This window comes from Punica granatum, chromosome 7 (genome assembly GCF_007655135.1).
Source record: "Punica granatum isolate Tunisia-2019 chromosome 7, ASM765513v2, whole genome shotgun sequence".
Classification (NCBI taxonomy): domain Eukaryota; kingdom Viridiplantae; phylum Streptophyta; class Magnoliopsida; order Myrtales; family Lythraceae; genus Punica; species Punica granatum.
In genome coordinates this window covers 7411053-7428244 of record NC_045133.1, presented here as the reverse complement: position 1 = coordinate 7428244, position 17192 = coordinate 7411053, and the positions used below count along the sequence as shown (strand labels likewise).

Below are 17192 nucleotides of genomic sequence, written 5' to 3'. Positions count from 1 at the left end.
TTCAGCGTACGAACCGCGTCCGCGGAGGACGAAAATGAACCCAACAGCACGCAATGCATTCATTTATTATTTATATATAGGCAAAAAATGAATTCTGAAAAAAGAAATTTTCGCCTAAAAAAGGGATGAAATTTAAGGAAAAAAATATTTTTTTTAAAAGAAAAAGCGTGGAATCTTCCATTTTTGGGTCAGCAATTAAAAGAGCGGTAGAATAGCGCAGATTCTTCGGGATATATTCTCACGCGCATATGAATAAATGCATTTCATTAATAATAAAAATAAAAAAGCCCCCCAAAAAAAAAAAAAGAAAACAGACAAAAAGAAATTGGAAATTCCCCCACTAAGTTCTCCTTTTCGGTCGGTTCTCGCTTTCCTAAGACCCCTCGAATCGAACCGTCCTTCTCCCTTCCTGTCATCTTTGTCGTCATCGTCAATCCCAATCCCTCCACCCAAATATAAATCCCCCGTCTCTCTCTCCCTCTCAATATCTTCAGAAATTCGGAAAACCCTGAAACCAGATTTCATCGGGGAAGCAAGAAAAACGTTTTCTTCGAGCGCGATGGAGTTTAGGCCCCTCGACGTCACCGTCCTGTCGGCCAAGGGCCTCAAGGACGTCAACCTCATGACCAAGATGGACGTCTACGCCGTCGTCTCCATCTCCGGCGACCCCCGCACCGCCCAGAAGACCCCCGTCGACAAGGACTGCGGCTCCTCCCCCAAGTGGCACTTCCCCATGAAGTTCACCCTCGACGATGCCGCCGCCCACGCCAACCGCCTCACCCTCGTCTTCAAGATCATGTCCGACCGCTCCCTCGGCGACCGCGAGGTCGGCTCCGTACACGTCCCCGTCAAGGAGCTCCTCGATGCCGCCTCCGTCGTTGATGGGAAGAAGTCCGACGACGTCGCCCCGCCCCCGGCGCTCGAGAACGTCATGAGCTACTGCGTCAGGACGCCGAAGGGCAAGCCCAAGGGGACACTCGAATTCTCGTATCGGTTCGGGGAGAAGTACACCGTCGCCGCCCCACCACCGCCCACGACCGCGAAGGGCGCGGATGAGCCCGTGATGGCGTACCCCGCGATGGCCCATCCCGGGTCAAGCTCCGCCGGCGCCGCTTACCCGCCGCCTGGGGGGTACCCGCACTACCCGCCGCCTGGGGGATACCCGCAATACCCGCCGGCCGGAGGGTACCCGGCTTACCCGCCACAGGTGGGTTACGGGTACCCGAACCAGCACCCGCACGGGGCGCAGGGTTACGGCTACCCGCCGGTCCAGCAGGTGAAGCCACCGAAGAAGAGCGGTGGGGGGAAGTTCGGGCTGGGGTTGGCCGGCGGGCTACTCGGAGGGCTGCTGATCGGGGACATGATAGGGGACGCGGCTGAGATGTCAGCGTATGACGCTGGGGGTTTCGACGACGGCGGTTTTGACTTTTAGTTTTTTTTTTATTGGAGTTTTCTGGATTTTAATATGTATAATTTTTTTATTACTTTTTTTAAATGGATTGAGATGGGACGTATATGTATATGGTTAGAAATCTAATAATCAGACCTCTTATATATTGCCGATGCTTTTCTTCCCTTTCCCCATTTACATCTTTATTGATTTATTTATTATTATTTTTTACGTGCAACATTGAGGATTTATCGAGTCCAAACATACGCGACGATTAGCATTTATCGAGTCTGAACAGGCTATGTACGCTAGGCGTAAAGTTGGCATCGACGTGACCTAAAGTTGCATTGGTGGTGAGACTGAGAGGTGTAATGTTGATATTCTCTCCAATTTGACCTTTTCCCTAAATTTTTTACATCTTAATATTTGAATTTGAGACCAAAGTGATTTTTTAAAATTCCTCCCATTTGAATTATTTACAGCTTAACAAAATTCTGGATTTGTTGTGATTTTGATTTGAGGGCTGATGGATTTGTTATAGGAGACCGAAAATGGAGGATCGGTTATATTTGAGATGAATGAGGAGATAGATTTCGTTCCGATTGACATGGCAATAGAACCTGGGAGGAAAATACCATTAGTGATCATATGTTATCATGTAACGCGTTTACGAACTTTTATTAAAATTTCTTCCTTCCAGTAACATCGCTGAGTCTCACCCAATTCAATCTTAGATTTAGCCATGCACGTCGAGTTAATTGTGTTAATTGTTCGCTCTAATCATGCATGGACTGTTGTATTGTTTCTGTTCTTGACCTGTTGATCCTTCTACTTAATCGTATCGACTCATCGAGCCATGCCAGCCGTTTATATGCAATTAGAGCATACTTGTTAGACATGCCATGCTCACATTTGTAAGCTACGATAATAGTAAACACCGGTTGATAAGGGATTAGAGCAAATATTATCAGACTAACCTAACTTCATTTACCATTATCTTAATCTTTAACAACGGTGTAATTTTATGCGATTCAATTCAACTTTCGAATAACATACTTTTGCCATAAATCTCGAACTAAAATAATTCGAACTCCATAATAATGCAAACATATAAAATTTGAGAACGCAACAAGGCATCATGCCATCGTTATTTCTCACATTCTCATATCATGACTGCACTTGTCGAGAATAATATAAATATATCGAAAGTTAAGAAGACAACTAACTATAAAGTATAACATCATCATTTTTCTCGCGTTCGTAACTCTTTTATCATGTGATTGGTTTTTTGAATATAATATAAACTAGTGATAACCCGTCCATAAGACGGAAAATTTACAACATAAACAAAATGACATATGAATTAATCATATAAAATTTGCTGTTAGATAAAGTCCGATATCGCAAACTCGATCGATCTACGACCCTGTCAAGAATTTTAGGAAAATGAATTAATTGTTGAAGGGAAAACATAAAATTAAAATAAGAAGAAAATAATTAGAGAGAATTGTTGAAGGGAAAACATAAAATTAAAATAAGAAGAAAATAATTAGAGAGTGGGGGGGGGGGGCGGAATGAAGAGAGAGGAGAGAGGGAGTGGTGAAGAGAAAATATGAGTAGTTTTCCTTATAAAATTACCATGATATCCTTAATTTTGGGGTTATTATTAGTCATAAATATTTTGCTAAGGATATTTTTGAAAGTTAAAAGTTACGAGTGAGTTTGGTTTCAGAGTTAAAGTAACTTTAATTTTAATTGTGTAAAAGGACAAATGAGATAGTATTATAAATTTGACTTGGGAAACGTGTGTTTTTGTTATGTAGTTGATAGAATTAAAATCAAAATCATGATTCTAAAATCAAATTTCGAAACCAAACGGTAATCACTAAGGGATTTTTCAGTATAAGTATTTTAAAAACTAAGAGCGCTGGAGAGAGGGCCACCACAACTCATTTTTTTTCATAATCTTCGTTCATGATGTATGATTTTAGAATGTATAAAACTCAATATGTTCTAACTTACAAAATGATTCAAGAATAATTTCTTGAAAAGAAAAGGACACAGTCATTAAAATTTATATGCAATATCATTTTTGTCTGCTTAAATTTAGCCACCGAAATTTATCTTGTGATTGCCCATATTCAAATTTAGGCATCGAAATTTAGGTTATGTAACTTTATTCAGACCAACTGAGCTGTTAATTTTGATGGAAAATAAATTTATAGCACCTCACACTATGGGCAAAGCTACTCCTCATCAATTTTCCCCGCCTCAAGAGCATTTGACTTCCAAAGCAAGCCTAATTCCCCAATTCCCTGGTCAAGAAAGTACCTCCATATGCATCAATAATTCAAGTTTTTTCTTTTTTTCAACATATACAGTATTTTCTGTCGTATACATATGTAATTATATACAATTAGAAAATTCCTCAGATAAATTTGCGTGCCAAGTTGATATGAGTTTTAGGCTTGATTTATGAGTGTTGTTGCTTATGTGAAATGCTGAAATCTATATCTATATGAAAGAATGAAAATGGTGGGCACGATCAGAACGCTTCGTTTCTAGATGAAATTTTCTCGACTTTTTAAGTTTTCTGATAAGCAAAATTTTTAATCTTTTAAAAATATATAGATATTAGATTTGTGGGACCTTTTTTTTCTCGATATTTTTTCTCTCTTTAAAAAATAATTTTTACTTTTAAAATATATAAATGTAGATTTGTGCGACCGGTCGTTATTTTCTTGGATTTTTAAGCTTCTTTTTAAAACGAATTCTTTAAAATATTTTAAAACGCAAACATATAGATTTATAGGACTCGTCATTTTTGTTGAATTTTTAAATTATAAATATTTTATGAGAGGAACTAGATAAAACAAATCATGTAATTTGCTATTTATAAAACAAATTAGATCATATTTTTATAGATTTGATGTGTTATATTTGCTTTTTAAAATGAAAATCAGATCATATTTTTTTATAAATATGGTTATGATGTGTTATGTATATTATATTTCGTATTATACATTATAAATAGGGAAAGTTTCACACATAAACTATGAGTGATAAAGATATTATTACCACTCGATTTCTTCAATTTTCCGCACGCGTGCACGCAAGTTTATTTTATTTCGCTTATAATTAAACTTTTGAAGGCGAGTTCTTCAACTTTTGACTTTTTCTCATGCATAAATTTTTGCAAAATTTTTGTATAATCCAATTTTTTTCTTTTTATTTTTCAGACATAAACTTTTGTAAGACTTTCCAATTTTATGTAATATCACATTGCATTCCGTGGAACGTATGGATTCCACGACTAATAAGTACTAATTTCAAAATAAATTAAAATATTTTGAAGATAATGGTTTGAACCTGCTAAATCAAAATAAATATTTGAAATAGATAATACATAGAAATAATTTTTATTGGTATTTATAACTTAATGATTTAACCTGCCACAAAAAATCATGTTTCTAATTGTAAAATTAATCAATTATGATTTGAAAGAATTTATCAAATATTATTTATACTTTAAAATCAGTAAAAATATAAGTAGTTATCCTATAGTTTAAAAAGAAAGTGCATATATTACTATAATTTTGAAAAGAAAAATCTTGCTCTTTGATAGGGTACATTAAAATGACCATATACATCCATCATACATATTTCTTGAATAACAAATGAACAAATACTTCTACACACTATATAAACAACCTTACGTTGCATCATTTCATGGTCTAAAGTGATAATTTCCGAAAGTATATTACAAATGAGTGCATTAAATTATCTCTCCTTATTAAAATTTCTATCCACGCAGCCATTCACTAAAAAAGAAATCCAAGCAACAATATATATATATATCTCGAACTAGTTTTCTCATTTCAGAAAATGTGCCACAGTCAATAGGCAACTAATGCTCAGGCCATGAAATTAAATAAATTCTAAAAACACTTTAATAATTTATTTATATTGTACAAATTTAAGCAATATGACATATGCAATAACTTATGTATGCATTACCGAAAGAAAAAAAATTAGAAAATTCTTTTGTAAAAGGGACTTAGAAAATTACTGAGAGATCGCCTAAAAAGCTCATGTGGAATCCTCTCGTTGAACGAATAGGGCGTTCGATGTTGGAGCCTGAATTAATATAAATGTAGAACATATAGATATATAGATTTTTTTTTTCATTTTATAAAGTATATAAGGTAGCCGCAGCGTACAATTTATTTTTTTCTTTTCATTTTCTTTTTTAATTTTTAATTAATTTAACTAATTCAAATATTTGCTTGCTGGGACATTATCTTCATCTTCATCGTCTTCTTCCTCCTCCGTCTTCCTTCTTCCTCGGTAACAGCAAGCAATCGACCACTGAGGGTTTGGGCGAACGGCGAGGCCCCATGACTACCGTATCCTCTTCTTCCCCGAACCCTAACCCTTCCTTCCTCTCCCCTCACATGTCTTCTCCTCCTCCCCCTTCTTCTCCACCCTCCTCTCCCCAAACCCTAATCCCCCCTGATCCTGTCTCCGACCCAGAACCCGACTCCGCCCCTCCCCTCTCCTCCCTCTCCCACCCAACCGCCGCTCCCCAGCCTCCTAATCCCAATCCCAACCCCCCCGTAGCCCCCGCCCGGGCTCCCAACCTCCTCCACCTCTCCTTCAACCAGGACCATGGCTGCTTCGCTGCTGGCACCGACTCCGGCTTCCGGATCTACAACTGCGATCCCTTCCGCGAGATCTTCCGTCGGGACTTCGAGGAGGGCGGGGTCGCGGTCGTCGAGATGCTCTTCCGCTGCAACATCGTCGCCCTAGTAGGTGGCGGCCCCCGCCCCCAGTACCCCCTCAACAAGGTCATGATCTGGGATGACCACCAGTCCCGGTGCATCGGCGAGCTATCCTTCCGCTCAGAGGTCAAGTCGGTCAAGCTCAGGCGGGACCGAATTGTTGTGGTCCTGCTCCAGAAGATTCTAGTGTACAATTTTGCGGACCTTAAACTGCTGCACCAGATTGAAACCATATTGAACCCTAAGGGCCTCTGCGCTGTGTCTCAGAATTCCGGGCAGATGGTGCTGGTCTGCCCGGGGCTGCAGAAGGGGCAGGTGAGGGTCGAGCACTACGCCTCGAAGAGGACCAAGTTTATCATGGCCCACGATTCGCGGATCGCCTGCTTCGCCCTCTCGCAGGACGGGAGGTTCTTGGCCACCGCGAGCAGTAAGGGAACTCTTGTTCGGGTTTTCAACACCCTCGACGGGTCTTTGCTGCAAGAGGTATATCAATTGCTTGCCCAAAAATCGTACCTTTAGCTGTCAGCTATGGTGTTGAAGCATGCTCCCGAGTTTTCATGTTCTCAAATGAGGTTTTGATAAGGGTATTGAAGACCGTCCGGAATCAGTTCTAGCATTATTTGCTTCAATTCAGTTCTAGTTTAATTATGTCATATGAAATATTAAGAGATTGAACTGCAACTGATTGAATAATCTTGTTTAGAATACATGTTAAAGTCGACTAACTTATTTTGGTTGATGTTTGATGATAAATTCTCGAAATATATAGGGAAAGATACAAATATATATTAGGAAATTTACATGAACAGTAAGAAATTTGAAAAATAAACAGTGCAGCATGCCATCTTAAAATAAAAAAAGTTAAATATGCAAGATTGAAGTACAAAATTGAAGGATTTATAGTAACATATGGTTTTTACTTGCAAGGCATTGCTTTGAAATATATATTACAAAGAGTTTGGATTTCAATTAAAGATTGCAGCCACTGAAGATAGGGAAGCATGAAGGAATATTACTGATTACAGTGTGTATTTTTTTTTTGATTCGTTTATTTCCAGTAATCGATTTTAAATTTTATAATCAAGATTCCAAGTGAATAGTCAAATGTTGATTTTGGCCTGATTTGGATGCAAATGCTAATACTGCATTGTATTTTTGAACGAGGTCTTTTGGATTTCAAACAGACTGAAAGAGTTGAGTTTTGCAGTTGAAATAATGTAAAGGCTGAGAATTGGAATCATGTCCACTTGTGAAGTTCGTGTCTTTACTTGAGATAGACATTGAAAAATATTGAAACATCTTGGATTCTAGGTAGTTTGCACTTTGCACCTTCTCCGAACTCCGTAGACAATCGGAATTTGGATGATGATATGTATAGTGCAATCCAGGTTCTTGATAACAGGGACATTTGAAAAGAAAATGCAGTTTCAAAGGTCATACTTGGAAGTTAAAGTGTTGCTATTGCCACACTGTTATTGTATTATAAAGATGTTTGGGACTTATGTTACATGCTAAATTTCAGGCTTTTCAATTGGTTGGATGTGGTGATTGTACTAGGAGTTGATGATTATGCTTCAGTTTAGAAAATATTTTGCAATGAGAATGTGATCGAGATATTTCATCTATCACAGGTAAGAAGAGGTGCTGATCGAGCAGAAATATACAGCCTTGCTTTCTCTCCGACTGCCCAATGGCTCGCGGTATCAAGTGACAAAGGAACTGTCCATGTTTTCAGCTTGAAAGTCGATTCTGGATCACTGGTCAGTGAGCGGTACAGTGCATCCGAACCTCTCGGATCTTCTTCGTCTTCGATGATCTCGTCTCTGTCTTTCATGAAAGGTAATATATACAGATTAAAGAAAGTTCCTGTCATTTTTTACCCTCTATATACGGTTGGAGATCTGCTTGAGACTCAACTTTGGTGGACGGTCAAATATATTTAACTGGGGCTAATTCAATATATTTGCAGGTGTGCTGCCAAGATATTTCAGCTCGGAATGGTCGGTGGCCCAGTTCAGGCTGCATGAAAATTTGCAGTATCTTGTTGCTTTTGGGCATCAGAAGAACACCATTGTAATTCTTGGGATGGACGGAAGGTAATAAATTCTCAGATAGGGGCATTATACTCCTTGATTCCTTTATTTTTCTGTTATGTCTCCTATAATTGAAACACAGATTATATCAAGGAAAATCAAGAGTCATCTTCATACTTGATTTTTCACTGTGCTTGAAAATTTTGTCGACTACCATATGGGCTAAAGGCACGATATAGGATCTTAGCCTTTTCATTTAGAATAGGGTCTACTAAGAAAGTTTCCCCAAGGAAAGTCACTTGTCCTGTTCATGTTTGGTTTTCACGTTGTCTACTTGGAAGATTTTCAGTCAATCACCATATGAGCTAAAAGCCCGATATAGGATGTTAGCCTTCTCATCTATTGAGTAAGGTATACTAAGAAAATATCTCCCTACAAAACAAGAGAAGATGGAATGAACTTGGATGTCATGGAAGTTATCTTGAAGGGGGGAAGACTTGTCTAATTGTTCTGATCAAAATTACTTTGGGTTCTTTCTAGGAATGTTTTTTCTGAATATGTGGATAGAAAAAGAAAATGGAAACTTTAAAACACACAGAACCTTAAAGAAATTTATCAAATGAAACATGCTTTTGAACTTGAAAAAGCATTATCGATAGGCAATCTGGAGGCATCTACTCCCTTAAATCTTCAGTGCTGCATAATTAGTTTCTTGAGCATTTTGGATGCGATTTGACTGATGATATAGGGTGCTGCAATTCTCTTGATTCTTTGGTGGAGTCTAATAAGGTCCATTTTATGTGGGATGTGGATGCAGTTTCTACCGATGCCAGTTTGACCCGGCGACCGGCGGAGAGATGACTCAGCTGGAATACTATAATTTCCTTAAACCTGAAGAAACATTTTAAAAGGTACAAGGGTGGGGAACTCTGTATAATATTATCTTAAATTCCAAGTATTACATATGTGCTTGAATCTCGAGGGAACTCAATAAGCTCGAAATGTACATTTAGTGAGTGTAAATGGTATATGAGCTTCCCTGTCTGACATTCGGGTTCTGTAAATATTGGGTAGCGTCACAGATGGCTAATCTGAGAAAATATAAGGGATTGGCCTTTTACTAGCATACATACCTCTGTCGTTTCTCCTTTCCACATTTCTTCATTGTAGAGTCTACGATGATCCCATTTTTTGTGGTACGTAAGACAACATAATGGTTGGTTTCTTAGGAGTCGGGCTAACCTTATAAAATGCACAGAGTTCATTTCTGGCACTGCTCCGACAAATATGCTGTTGCTTGCCCCTCATCGACTCGACTGGGCTTGGCCTCACCGTATAATAGCATGGGGAGCCATGCCTGTTGGGGATCCTCACATGGCCAGGTCACAATTAATATCACATTATTCCTCTTCCCAGAAACCAAAAGCAAGGATGGTAACCATCACGAAAAAGATTTTTATTGCGGAATTGAGTTTGCGTGATTTGGGATTGCTCAAAGGTTTGTAAATGAGTTTTGTAAATAGCAGCGTAACTGAATCAAATGGTTAGATAATATATGGCTTGAACGCAAGTGTCATCTCTCTCAGTTAGAAGACGTATTGAAAGTTCATGGGATGTTTCCAAAGTGACCAAATGCAAGCATTTGCTGTAGAAGCAAGAGATACAATGCAATCCCTTGGCTTGTAAGTGACAGATAACGTGATCGAATCTGGTCTAATCTAATCAAACCCGACATGATTGAAAACATCCACTTCGTCCGGGAATGAGCTGATTATTCTCATTTGCATCTTTCTCAACGTGCTCACGAACTCCGATGCCTCTTCCATGGCTCTCCGGGCCCCGACCAAGGCCTCCTCTAGGTTCTGATTGGTCAGGTAGAAGGTGCATATCTGGCTGAGTATACGATCATGCCGCTCCTGGGACCTCGCCACCCTCTCTTCTGCATGGTCTAAGGCCTCTGACACGATCCTCAGTCTCTCAGCTGATATCTGCTGCCTCTGCCATCTCTTGAGGTTCGGGATGCACAGGAAGAAAGATGCCGAGAACCCGATAACGGCAAAGATTAGACGGCCACAATCCATGGAGTATTCTTGGAATTTGGCATGACAGAGAAACATAAGGCAGAGAAACCAAACAGAAATGTATTTTGTTAAGATTGGACCACACAACATTATTCTTTGCTTAGGTTGAGGACAATCACTTGCTTGCTCCTGAGGATTCTTTCGAGACGCCTCTCCTCTTAAAGCTTGTCAGTCAGGTTTGGTTCTGGAAAACTGTTTCTGAGTTTTTTGTTTTCTTTTGAAAAAGAAGAAAACAACAGAAAAATGGGGTTAGTTGCTTTTCACAAGACAGTAGCACAATCCATCTTGTTTAGTGCGATGAGCGGTGCCTTCCTTTATTTTTCTCATTGATAAAGTAGAATTGAGAAACTAGAATACTTTCAGGTTTATTCAAGGATGGATTTGCATTTCCATTTCCCGGACAAATGGAGAACCGACGAGCTTCACAGAAGACTTCTGCAATATGTAGTGATCAGTCCTCTGAACTCCAGTTCATTAAACATGTCAACCCAAAACCCGAATAAGTTCTGATTCAGTAATAATATTGATCAAATCAGCATCCATAGATAGGGTAAAAGAGATCGATCTGTTTACTTTCTGCCAGTAAGCCACTTAACATTGAAGATGGGGCGATCCAGGTCGAGTGCCCCTTGATTCTTTGCAGCCTCCCAAATGAGATGTTTGGGGTCGGTGAAGGCCAACCACGATGAGGTGATTCAGTTCCCCTGACTGTTGGTGATAATCTCCTTTACATGACCATTCTTGTGTGAGCACACACCCAAGCATGTAGTCCTGACTCCTGTGATCCCTATGACCATACCGAGTTTCAAACATACTGATCCATCGGCCACTGAGAGTCCCATTCCGCAACAACAAAGGTAAGGACCCGAAAATCAAAACGAGAATTTTCTACTGTCGGCATCGAAATGCTGGTGTTTCTCCACTGATCAGTGGTCTAGATCACTCGCAAAGACTGTTTTCACACTAAACAAACAGAGGATTACAGCTTGCGAGATCTCAAGGACATGGACAACCTCATAAGTTGCTCGGGAAGTCCCATCAGGATTGACTCAAACATCAACCGTGTCTGCAAATAGTGTTCTGCTCTCATAAGCAATCAACAAAGGCCAAAGCTTTGTATCTCATCCCTGCGTTGTCTTCTCCATCTGTCTCTTGTATTTCATTAGAGTGGTCTTGTAGATTGGGAAAGAATCCTCAATCACTGTGTTTCGGTTGTGGGACTTCCGAAGCAGGCGGGACTCTGGAGTGTATTGCTCAATCAGTAGCTTCCACGTCATCACTCGGTCTTCTTCAGGGTTTGGGTTTCCTTAGCCGGTTGCGGATCCGTGCGTTGAGAAGCCAATCGGGGTTGGACGTGTGGCTCGGTGGGAGTCCTTGATGGTTGGTAGGGTTGGTGGCGGAAAAGTTAGTTGGTGGAGGGATGGGCAGTTAAGAGAATCCCGGTGGCGAGGGAATCCTAAATCATTGTGAAATTAAAAAAAAAAGTCCTATGCTTTATTTTTTTTAATTTAATAAATTCTTTTAAAAGATTTTTAATTAATAAAAGTGGGGAAAATAAATTTTTTTGGGTAAAATATGATGCCGAAACCTGAAGTTTGAAGAGAAGATTAAAACTAGAATTTCCTGAAGTTAGTAAAATCCGTTTGAAACAATCCAAAATTATACACACAAACAAATAAAAATAACCAAAAATTAGGAAGAACCAAAAAAAAAAAAATTAAAGAGGAAAAAAAAAGAAAAAGAAAAGCAGTCACACGCAATAAACAAAATCCATTGTCCAAATTCAGTCTATCTGAAAGGAGCCATAGGACTGCTAGGAACCTTGGAGCTCCTCAGCTCTCTACAAACATGATCCAACATCCCCATGAAATCCCTCACGATCACGAATATCCGAAGCGGGTTTGTCTCATCTTTGCCCACGTTCCCGTGGAAGTACTCAGCGATCTCTCTTACATGCAGTAGCACACTGTCCTCGTCCTCCTTGAGCTTCCTCAGGCTCTTCTCGGCATACCCCAGGAATGCCCACATAGACTGCGCAAACACTTTTCCTTCCTCATCCGACGAAACTGCGTCTTTGGACACCAGATCCTGAAGCTTGGACATCCCCTCTGATAAGTTTGAGACGGAGCTTGCTAGAACGTCTAGGTCGATTGTCGCGGTCTTTTTCACGTTGTAGAGTTCCGTGCTTAGGCCGGCCACGAGGTCGAGCCCCATCCTCTTGTAGTCCTCTTCCTTCTCTTCGGCTGTCCTGTTCCTGTTCCTCTGATCGATCTGGCCCATGATGCTGTCGGACACCCTTATTCCCTCGGACCGGACAATTTCTAGGACCACGAAGTGGAGCAAGGTTGTCTTCCCATCTGTCCCCTTTATGTCAGCCAGCTTCAGGAGGGCATCAAGCTTGAACGCCTTTGCACCTCCTCTGATTGTCCCGACGTTCATACGGTTCCCAGTTTTGAGAACAGCCTCTAGCAGCTTAAGGAACAGCCTGCTTGATCTCAGCTCCTTGCATGCTTCCTATCACGTGTTCAGGACAAAAATGAAAGTCCCTTTTAGTAGATGAAGCTAATTATGTGATGGATTGGGCTCAATGTTCATAATATTCTAAGTTAACTACTTGGATATGGTCTTAAGGGATCGTAGGATGTCTTGAAGAAAGGTTGCCTGGCAGCTTTTCCTGACATCTCCGTTACAAAAGTGGTTGGCAAAAATATACCGACTGCACTAAATGCAAACTGCGGAAGAGCTAATTCCGCTTTATAAATAGGAAGTAAATCTTTTATGTTTGGTCTCTTGATGTGTTGGACAATCATATATCTGTATGCAATTTGATGTGTCCTAGCAGTTATCACTTCAACACCTCCTAATGGTTTTATCCTAGACTTGCATTGTCAAAAACTTAAATTTAGACTACCACCGACAAGAAAAAAGAAAAAGGAAAAAATTAAATTTCGACTAGCAAGTCGCCACGCTCTTCGTAGAGCTACATAGGCAACTAAAAGTTCCTACTCGGTTCCGATTTCATTCAAAATATATGAAATTCCATTCCGGGTGAAGTTTGTTCCTTTGGACGGCCTGAAATGAGTATTCCTTCTGAAACAGGGGATCCATCCCCTCCTAACGCAACCAAAAATGCATGAAACATCTATGTCTATTACCTCAAGCATCGAGAAGGAATTGCTGAGATGAAGTATTTCATCCTCGAAGGTCTCCCTGTAAAGCATCGCTTTGATCCTCTGCGAGGCAAAGGGAATTCCAATCAACACCTTCACAAACTTCTCGGCAGACCCGAGCTCATTCACATCTCCTTTGTAGCCGTTGAGTTTGGCCTCCTCTTCCTTTGTGGGTACCATCTTGACCAGTGCCTCTAACTGTTGCTGGCTCAACCCGTTTCCTGCTTTCCATAAAATCCTTGGCATAACTATCGGAATTCAAAAATTGCAATGATACAGAGCCAAGCCGGGTACATATATACCTCGATGAAGTGCACTGCAGACTTGCTCTGGGTCCGTGTTTAAGGCTTTTGAGAGTATGGTGATGTTCTGGATCCTCTTTGGGTCGAGCACGTGCTTAGTTGGGGACGGCGTCCTGCTTTTCCCATCCTCATTTTTCACTGTTTTTTGTAGGTTGTATCCGAAAAGGGATTCCATCATTTCCTCGTCCAACCTATCCCAATGATAGCGTTTCCATAGACATGGTAAGTGTTGGAATTACGTCAAAAGCCTGTCATGATCATGTCTAACTAACTAATCATAGCATCAAATCTACTTTTTGTCTGAATATATAATAATGGAATAGAACATTATGAACTATAATAACTAAGTTTAATGGCCATAATCATTAAAAAAAAAAAAAGTTTAATGGACATACTCGAATGAGCTCGTTCTAAGCTTGTCCCACACCATGGACTGATCTGGTGCCGCCCGAACTTTGTCCCAGTGGAGTGGCTTCAATTTCGGTAGTGGTGATCCATCCTTGTTAAGTGGTGGCGGCTCGGGAAATTGGGATGGTGGAGGAGGGGGCCTTGGGCCCTTAAGGGCGTTTCTTGTACCTTTCAGGAGAGGAGGTGGGGCTGGAGGCGGAGGAATTCCAGACGGACTCCTGGAAGCCACTTTTGGAGCTTGGTTTGCTGGTGAACAAGAATTCGAGTCCTCAGATGATGGTACACTTTTATTTGGCGACCCAACAGTGCACGTGGACGGTGAAGCAGAAGAATAATGTCGGGGAGGAGGGGGGGGAGGAGGAGGAGGAGGCGGAGGCAGTGGTGGTGATGGAGGCGGATAGCTTATAGGATTCTCATATTTTTCACTCCCGGGTTCGATGTTGCTCGGGTCTTCACTAGTACTGCAACCTGGAGTTGAAAGGCGATCCTTCAGCGAGTTAGAGAATGAAGAACTTGTCTCTGACAAATTTCGGGGAAGAGCTGCTGAGCTATCACTAACATTATCCAACGAAGCAACTGAGAGGCGCTCATGAGTGTCGCCAAGTGAATGGAAAGATTCTTCGTCGGAAGAATGGTTTTCATTCGCAATGATAATGATCCTATCCTCTGATGAAGAAGACCGGCCATTAACGGAATGGTAAAGAGCTGGTTCCTCATCGTTACGGACGGACATAATCTCCCTGGTTGAAGAAATGCTGGCGTCGTCTGACACCGATTTTACCCTTTCTTGTATCGGTGAGTTGCTCTCAAGCTTGAAGTGGGGCAGATTCCCCTCAGAAGCTGAAGGACCCTGCCTCTCTAAGTCCACTCCTAATGACTCGAGGTAGAGCAGATCGATTCCAGGGTTGAAGCTGACCTTATTACTCGCCGAACTTCGGGAACCCCCATATTTCAGTCTGCTCCTAAGACCTCCTCCTCCTCCATTACCTCTCTTCCGGCACGCCAGGATCCTCTTTGACTGCCCACCTCGAGATTTTACAAACTTCTGGCAGGCCCAGACGAGCCCGATACTGCAGGCCAACAGCGCGACTCCCGCTGGCACGAGAGCTGCCACGAGAGTTCTTGTGGTGCTGCTGCCATGGCCCTTTTCATGGCTGCTCTGCTTCAGAGGTTCGGGTTTCCAGTGGTTCTGTTTATGAGGCTTGGAATGCCGACGCGGAACCCGGGCAGGGGCCAGAGCAGGAGAAGGAGAGGGAGATGGGGCAAGGAATCCAGCATTGCCGCCTAATGGCTTTCTAACAAAGAACCTCTTCAGCCCAAGCAACAGCCTGAACTTCTCCTCCCCAACAAAGCTTCTTTCCCTCCCTTCTCCTTTCTCATCCTCCCCTGAGACCTTCCCATCAGCAAGAGCTTTGAATTCTATGGAATGCAACTTTTGGAAGCCATTGAAAGTGGGCTTTTCCTCTGCTGCACTGAATGAATTATCAATGGAGATGAGGATGTGGGCGTTGTGCAAGAACAGGAGGAGGAAAATGATGACAGAGATGATGAGGAAGATCTGAACCCTTGACCCATGTCCCATTATTGCTCCCCAGGCAAAGCCACCCAAATCAAAACCCAACACTTAATAAACCTATCTCCCTTTTGGCCCCAACCCCATTTCTAGAAACCTCAACTTTTGATTGCTTTTGGGGGTTGAGTGATGTGAAGAAGAAGAAGAAGATGAAGAAAAAGAAGAAGAAGAGAAGCAAAGAAGGGGAAAGAGGAAGAAGCTATAGTCCTAATGGCAGCCTTAAATGCTACTCCAAGGAACCCCTGAACCTGGTGGTTGAAAATGGGCCTTCCTTTTACTTCTCTTCTCCATTAAATTCCTCCCCTCCCTGCAAAAACTTGCTGTTATCACTTAACAACACCTCTTCCTGCTTTGTCCCTTTGATAACTTCAAGAAACCAGTAGAGTTCAATGGAAGGAATTACAGTTCCTCAATTCCCATTCCAAATGGCTTCTTCTTCTTCTCATTAAGCTCTCTTCTCTCAGCACTCATAGAGGCCAAATCATCATCGGATGTTCCTTTCAAAAGCGAAGACACATTTTACTTAAGTCCATGAGATCAAACAGTTTTTAAGGAGAATCCCATGTGGGGCCACCCCTCTTGTTGGGCCTAACTGTTCAGAAGGGTTGGGGGATTCTGTTGAGCCTTTGCCTGCCTGCCCTCTCCTTTCTTCAACAAACTTCATAAATGGACTCTGGAGGGAGATGAAAGGGACAATATTAGGGGCCCCATCACACATCACTCTCTCATGTGATCTCCAATGCAAACCCTGGAGATAAGATATTAACAACATATGATCTCTAATGTTAACCCCGAGTGTGTAATATTAGTCGAAGTGATCTACATATCGTGCCGCTGATCAGGTGAGTTCTTCATCAGGCTGTGAGTTCGAATAGCGACCATAGCCAAGATCGCCTTCTGAGAAAAACCCATTAATCCCAGTCGCATAAATTGCAGATAGAGCCCGCCGGAAGGATAAACCTTCCTCTTTAAAATGAAAAATATCTAATGTTAACCCTTAAGGACTTAGAAAAAAAACTACTTAATAAGACAGTCAGTCCCCCTTCTCTCATCTTTGTATGGCTCCACTTGCATTTTTTTTTTTGGTATTGTTTTCAGTTCAGAAATCCCACCAAAAAAAAGGGGGGGAAAGAAAAAGCAAGCAAGCTTGTTGGAGGGAGTAATGTTGAGTATTGCTAAGCCTATTCCATGTTTTCTCCCTGACCTAACCACAAACACAGTCACAAGCATATGTTGTTACGTTGTATGCTATCTCTATGTATTGCTTATTTTCATATAAGCATACATAAGATCAGTTTACATCTTGCCCCTTCCGAAAGCATGCATGTGTCTTTATAGACCAGCCGGTTTTATTACTTCGATCTAATGGTATCAGACATGGCAACGCATTATGAAGAGAATATTAAATACGTTTTTTTTTTTATTCTAATATGGAAAGTGATACATAGTTGCAT

At 41.2% G+C, this 17192-nt stretch overlaps 3 protein-coding genes across 3 annotated transcripts; 2 read left to right on the top strand and 1 right to left on the bottom strand.

Annotated features, from left to right (window-relative positions):
• The first annotated feature begins 454 nt into the window (after positions 1-454).
• On the top strand, positions 455-1570 carry LOC116213508 (protein SRC2 homolog). The gene has a single exon (XM_031548486.1). It carries the CDS (start codon positions 560-562, stop codon positions 1430-1432), a length of 873 nt encoding a protein of 290 aa, XP_031404346.1. The 5' UTR covers positions 455-559; the 3' UTR covers positions 1433-1570.
• Positions 1571-5679: 4109 nt separating this feature from the next.
• LOC116213773 (autophagy-related protein 18a-like) lies at positions 5680-9356 on the top strand. Its single transcript, XM_031548829.1, has 4 exons — positions 5680-6654; positions 7803-8010; positions 8141-8267; positions 9022-9356. Exons 1-4 carry the CDS (start codon positions 5788-5790, stop codon positions 9110-9112), a joined length of 1293 nt encoding a protein of 430 aa, XP_031404689.1. The 5' UTR covers positions 5680-5787; the 3' UTR covers positions 9113-9356.
• Positions 9357-11879: 2523 nt separating this feature from the next.
• LOC116213772 (formin-like protein 11) lies at positions 11880-16346 on the bottom strand. Its single transcript, XM_031548828.1, has 4 exons — positions 14153-16346; positions 13758-13948; positions 13441-13676; positions 11880-12799 (listed from the first exon to the last, which is right to left on the bottom strand). Exons 1-4 carry the CDS (start codon positions 15745-15747, stop codon positions 12074-12076), a joined length of 2748 nt encoding a protein of 915 aa, XP_031404688.1. The 5' UTR covers positions 15748-16346; the 3' UTR covers positions 11880-12073.
• Positions 16347-17192: the final 846 nt, after the last annotated feature.

Coding starts and splice junctions, on each gene's coding strand:
- LOC116213772 (XM_031548828.1), bottom strand. CDS start 15,747: ATGGGACATGGGTCAAGGGTTCAGATCTTCCTCATCATCTCTGTCATC. Junction 13,949..14,152: donor CTTAGAACGAGCTCATTCGA/GTATGTCCATTA, acceptor TCATTGGGATAG/GTTGGACGAGGAAATGATGG. Junction 12,800..13,440: donor ATTCCTTCTCGATGCTTGAG/GTAATAGACATA, acceptor AACACGTGATAG/GAAGCATGCAAGGAGCTGAG.
- LOC116213773 (XM_031548829.1), top strand. CDS start 5,788: ATGACTACCGTATCCTCTTCTTCCCCGAACCCTAACCCTTCCTTCCTC. Junction 6,655..7,802: donor ACGGGTCTTTGCTGCAAGAG/GTATATCAATTG, acceptor CATCTATCACAG/GTAAGAAGAGGTGCTGATCG. Junction 8,268..9,021: donor ATTCTTGGGATGGACGGAAG/GTAATAAATTCT, acceptor ATGTGGATGCAG/TTTCTACCGATGCCAGTTTG.
- LOC116213508 (XM_031548486.1), top strand. CDS start 560: ATGGAGTTTAGGCCCCTCGACGTCACCGTCCTGTCGGCCAAGGGCCTC.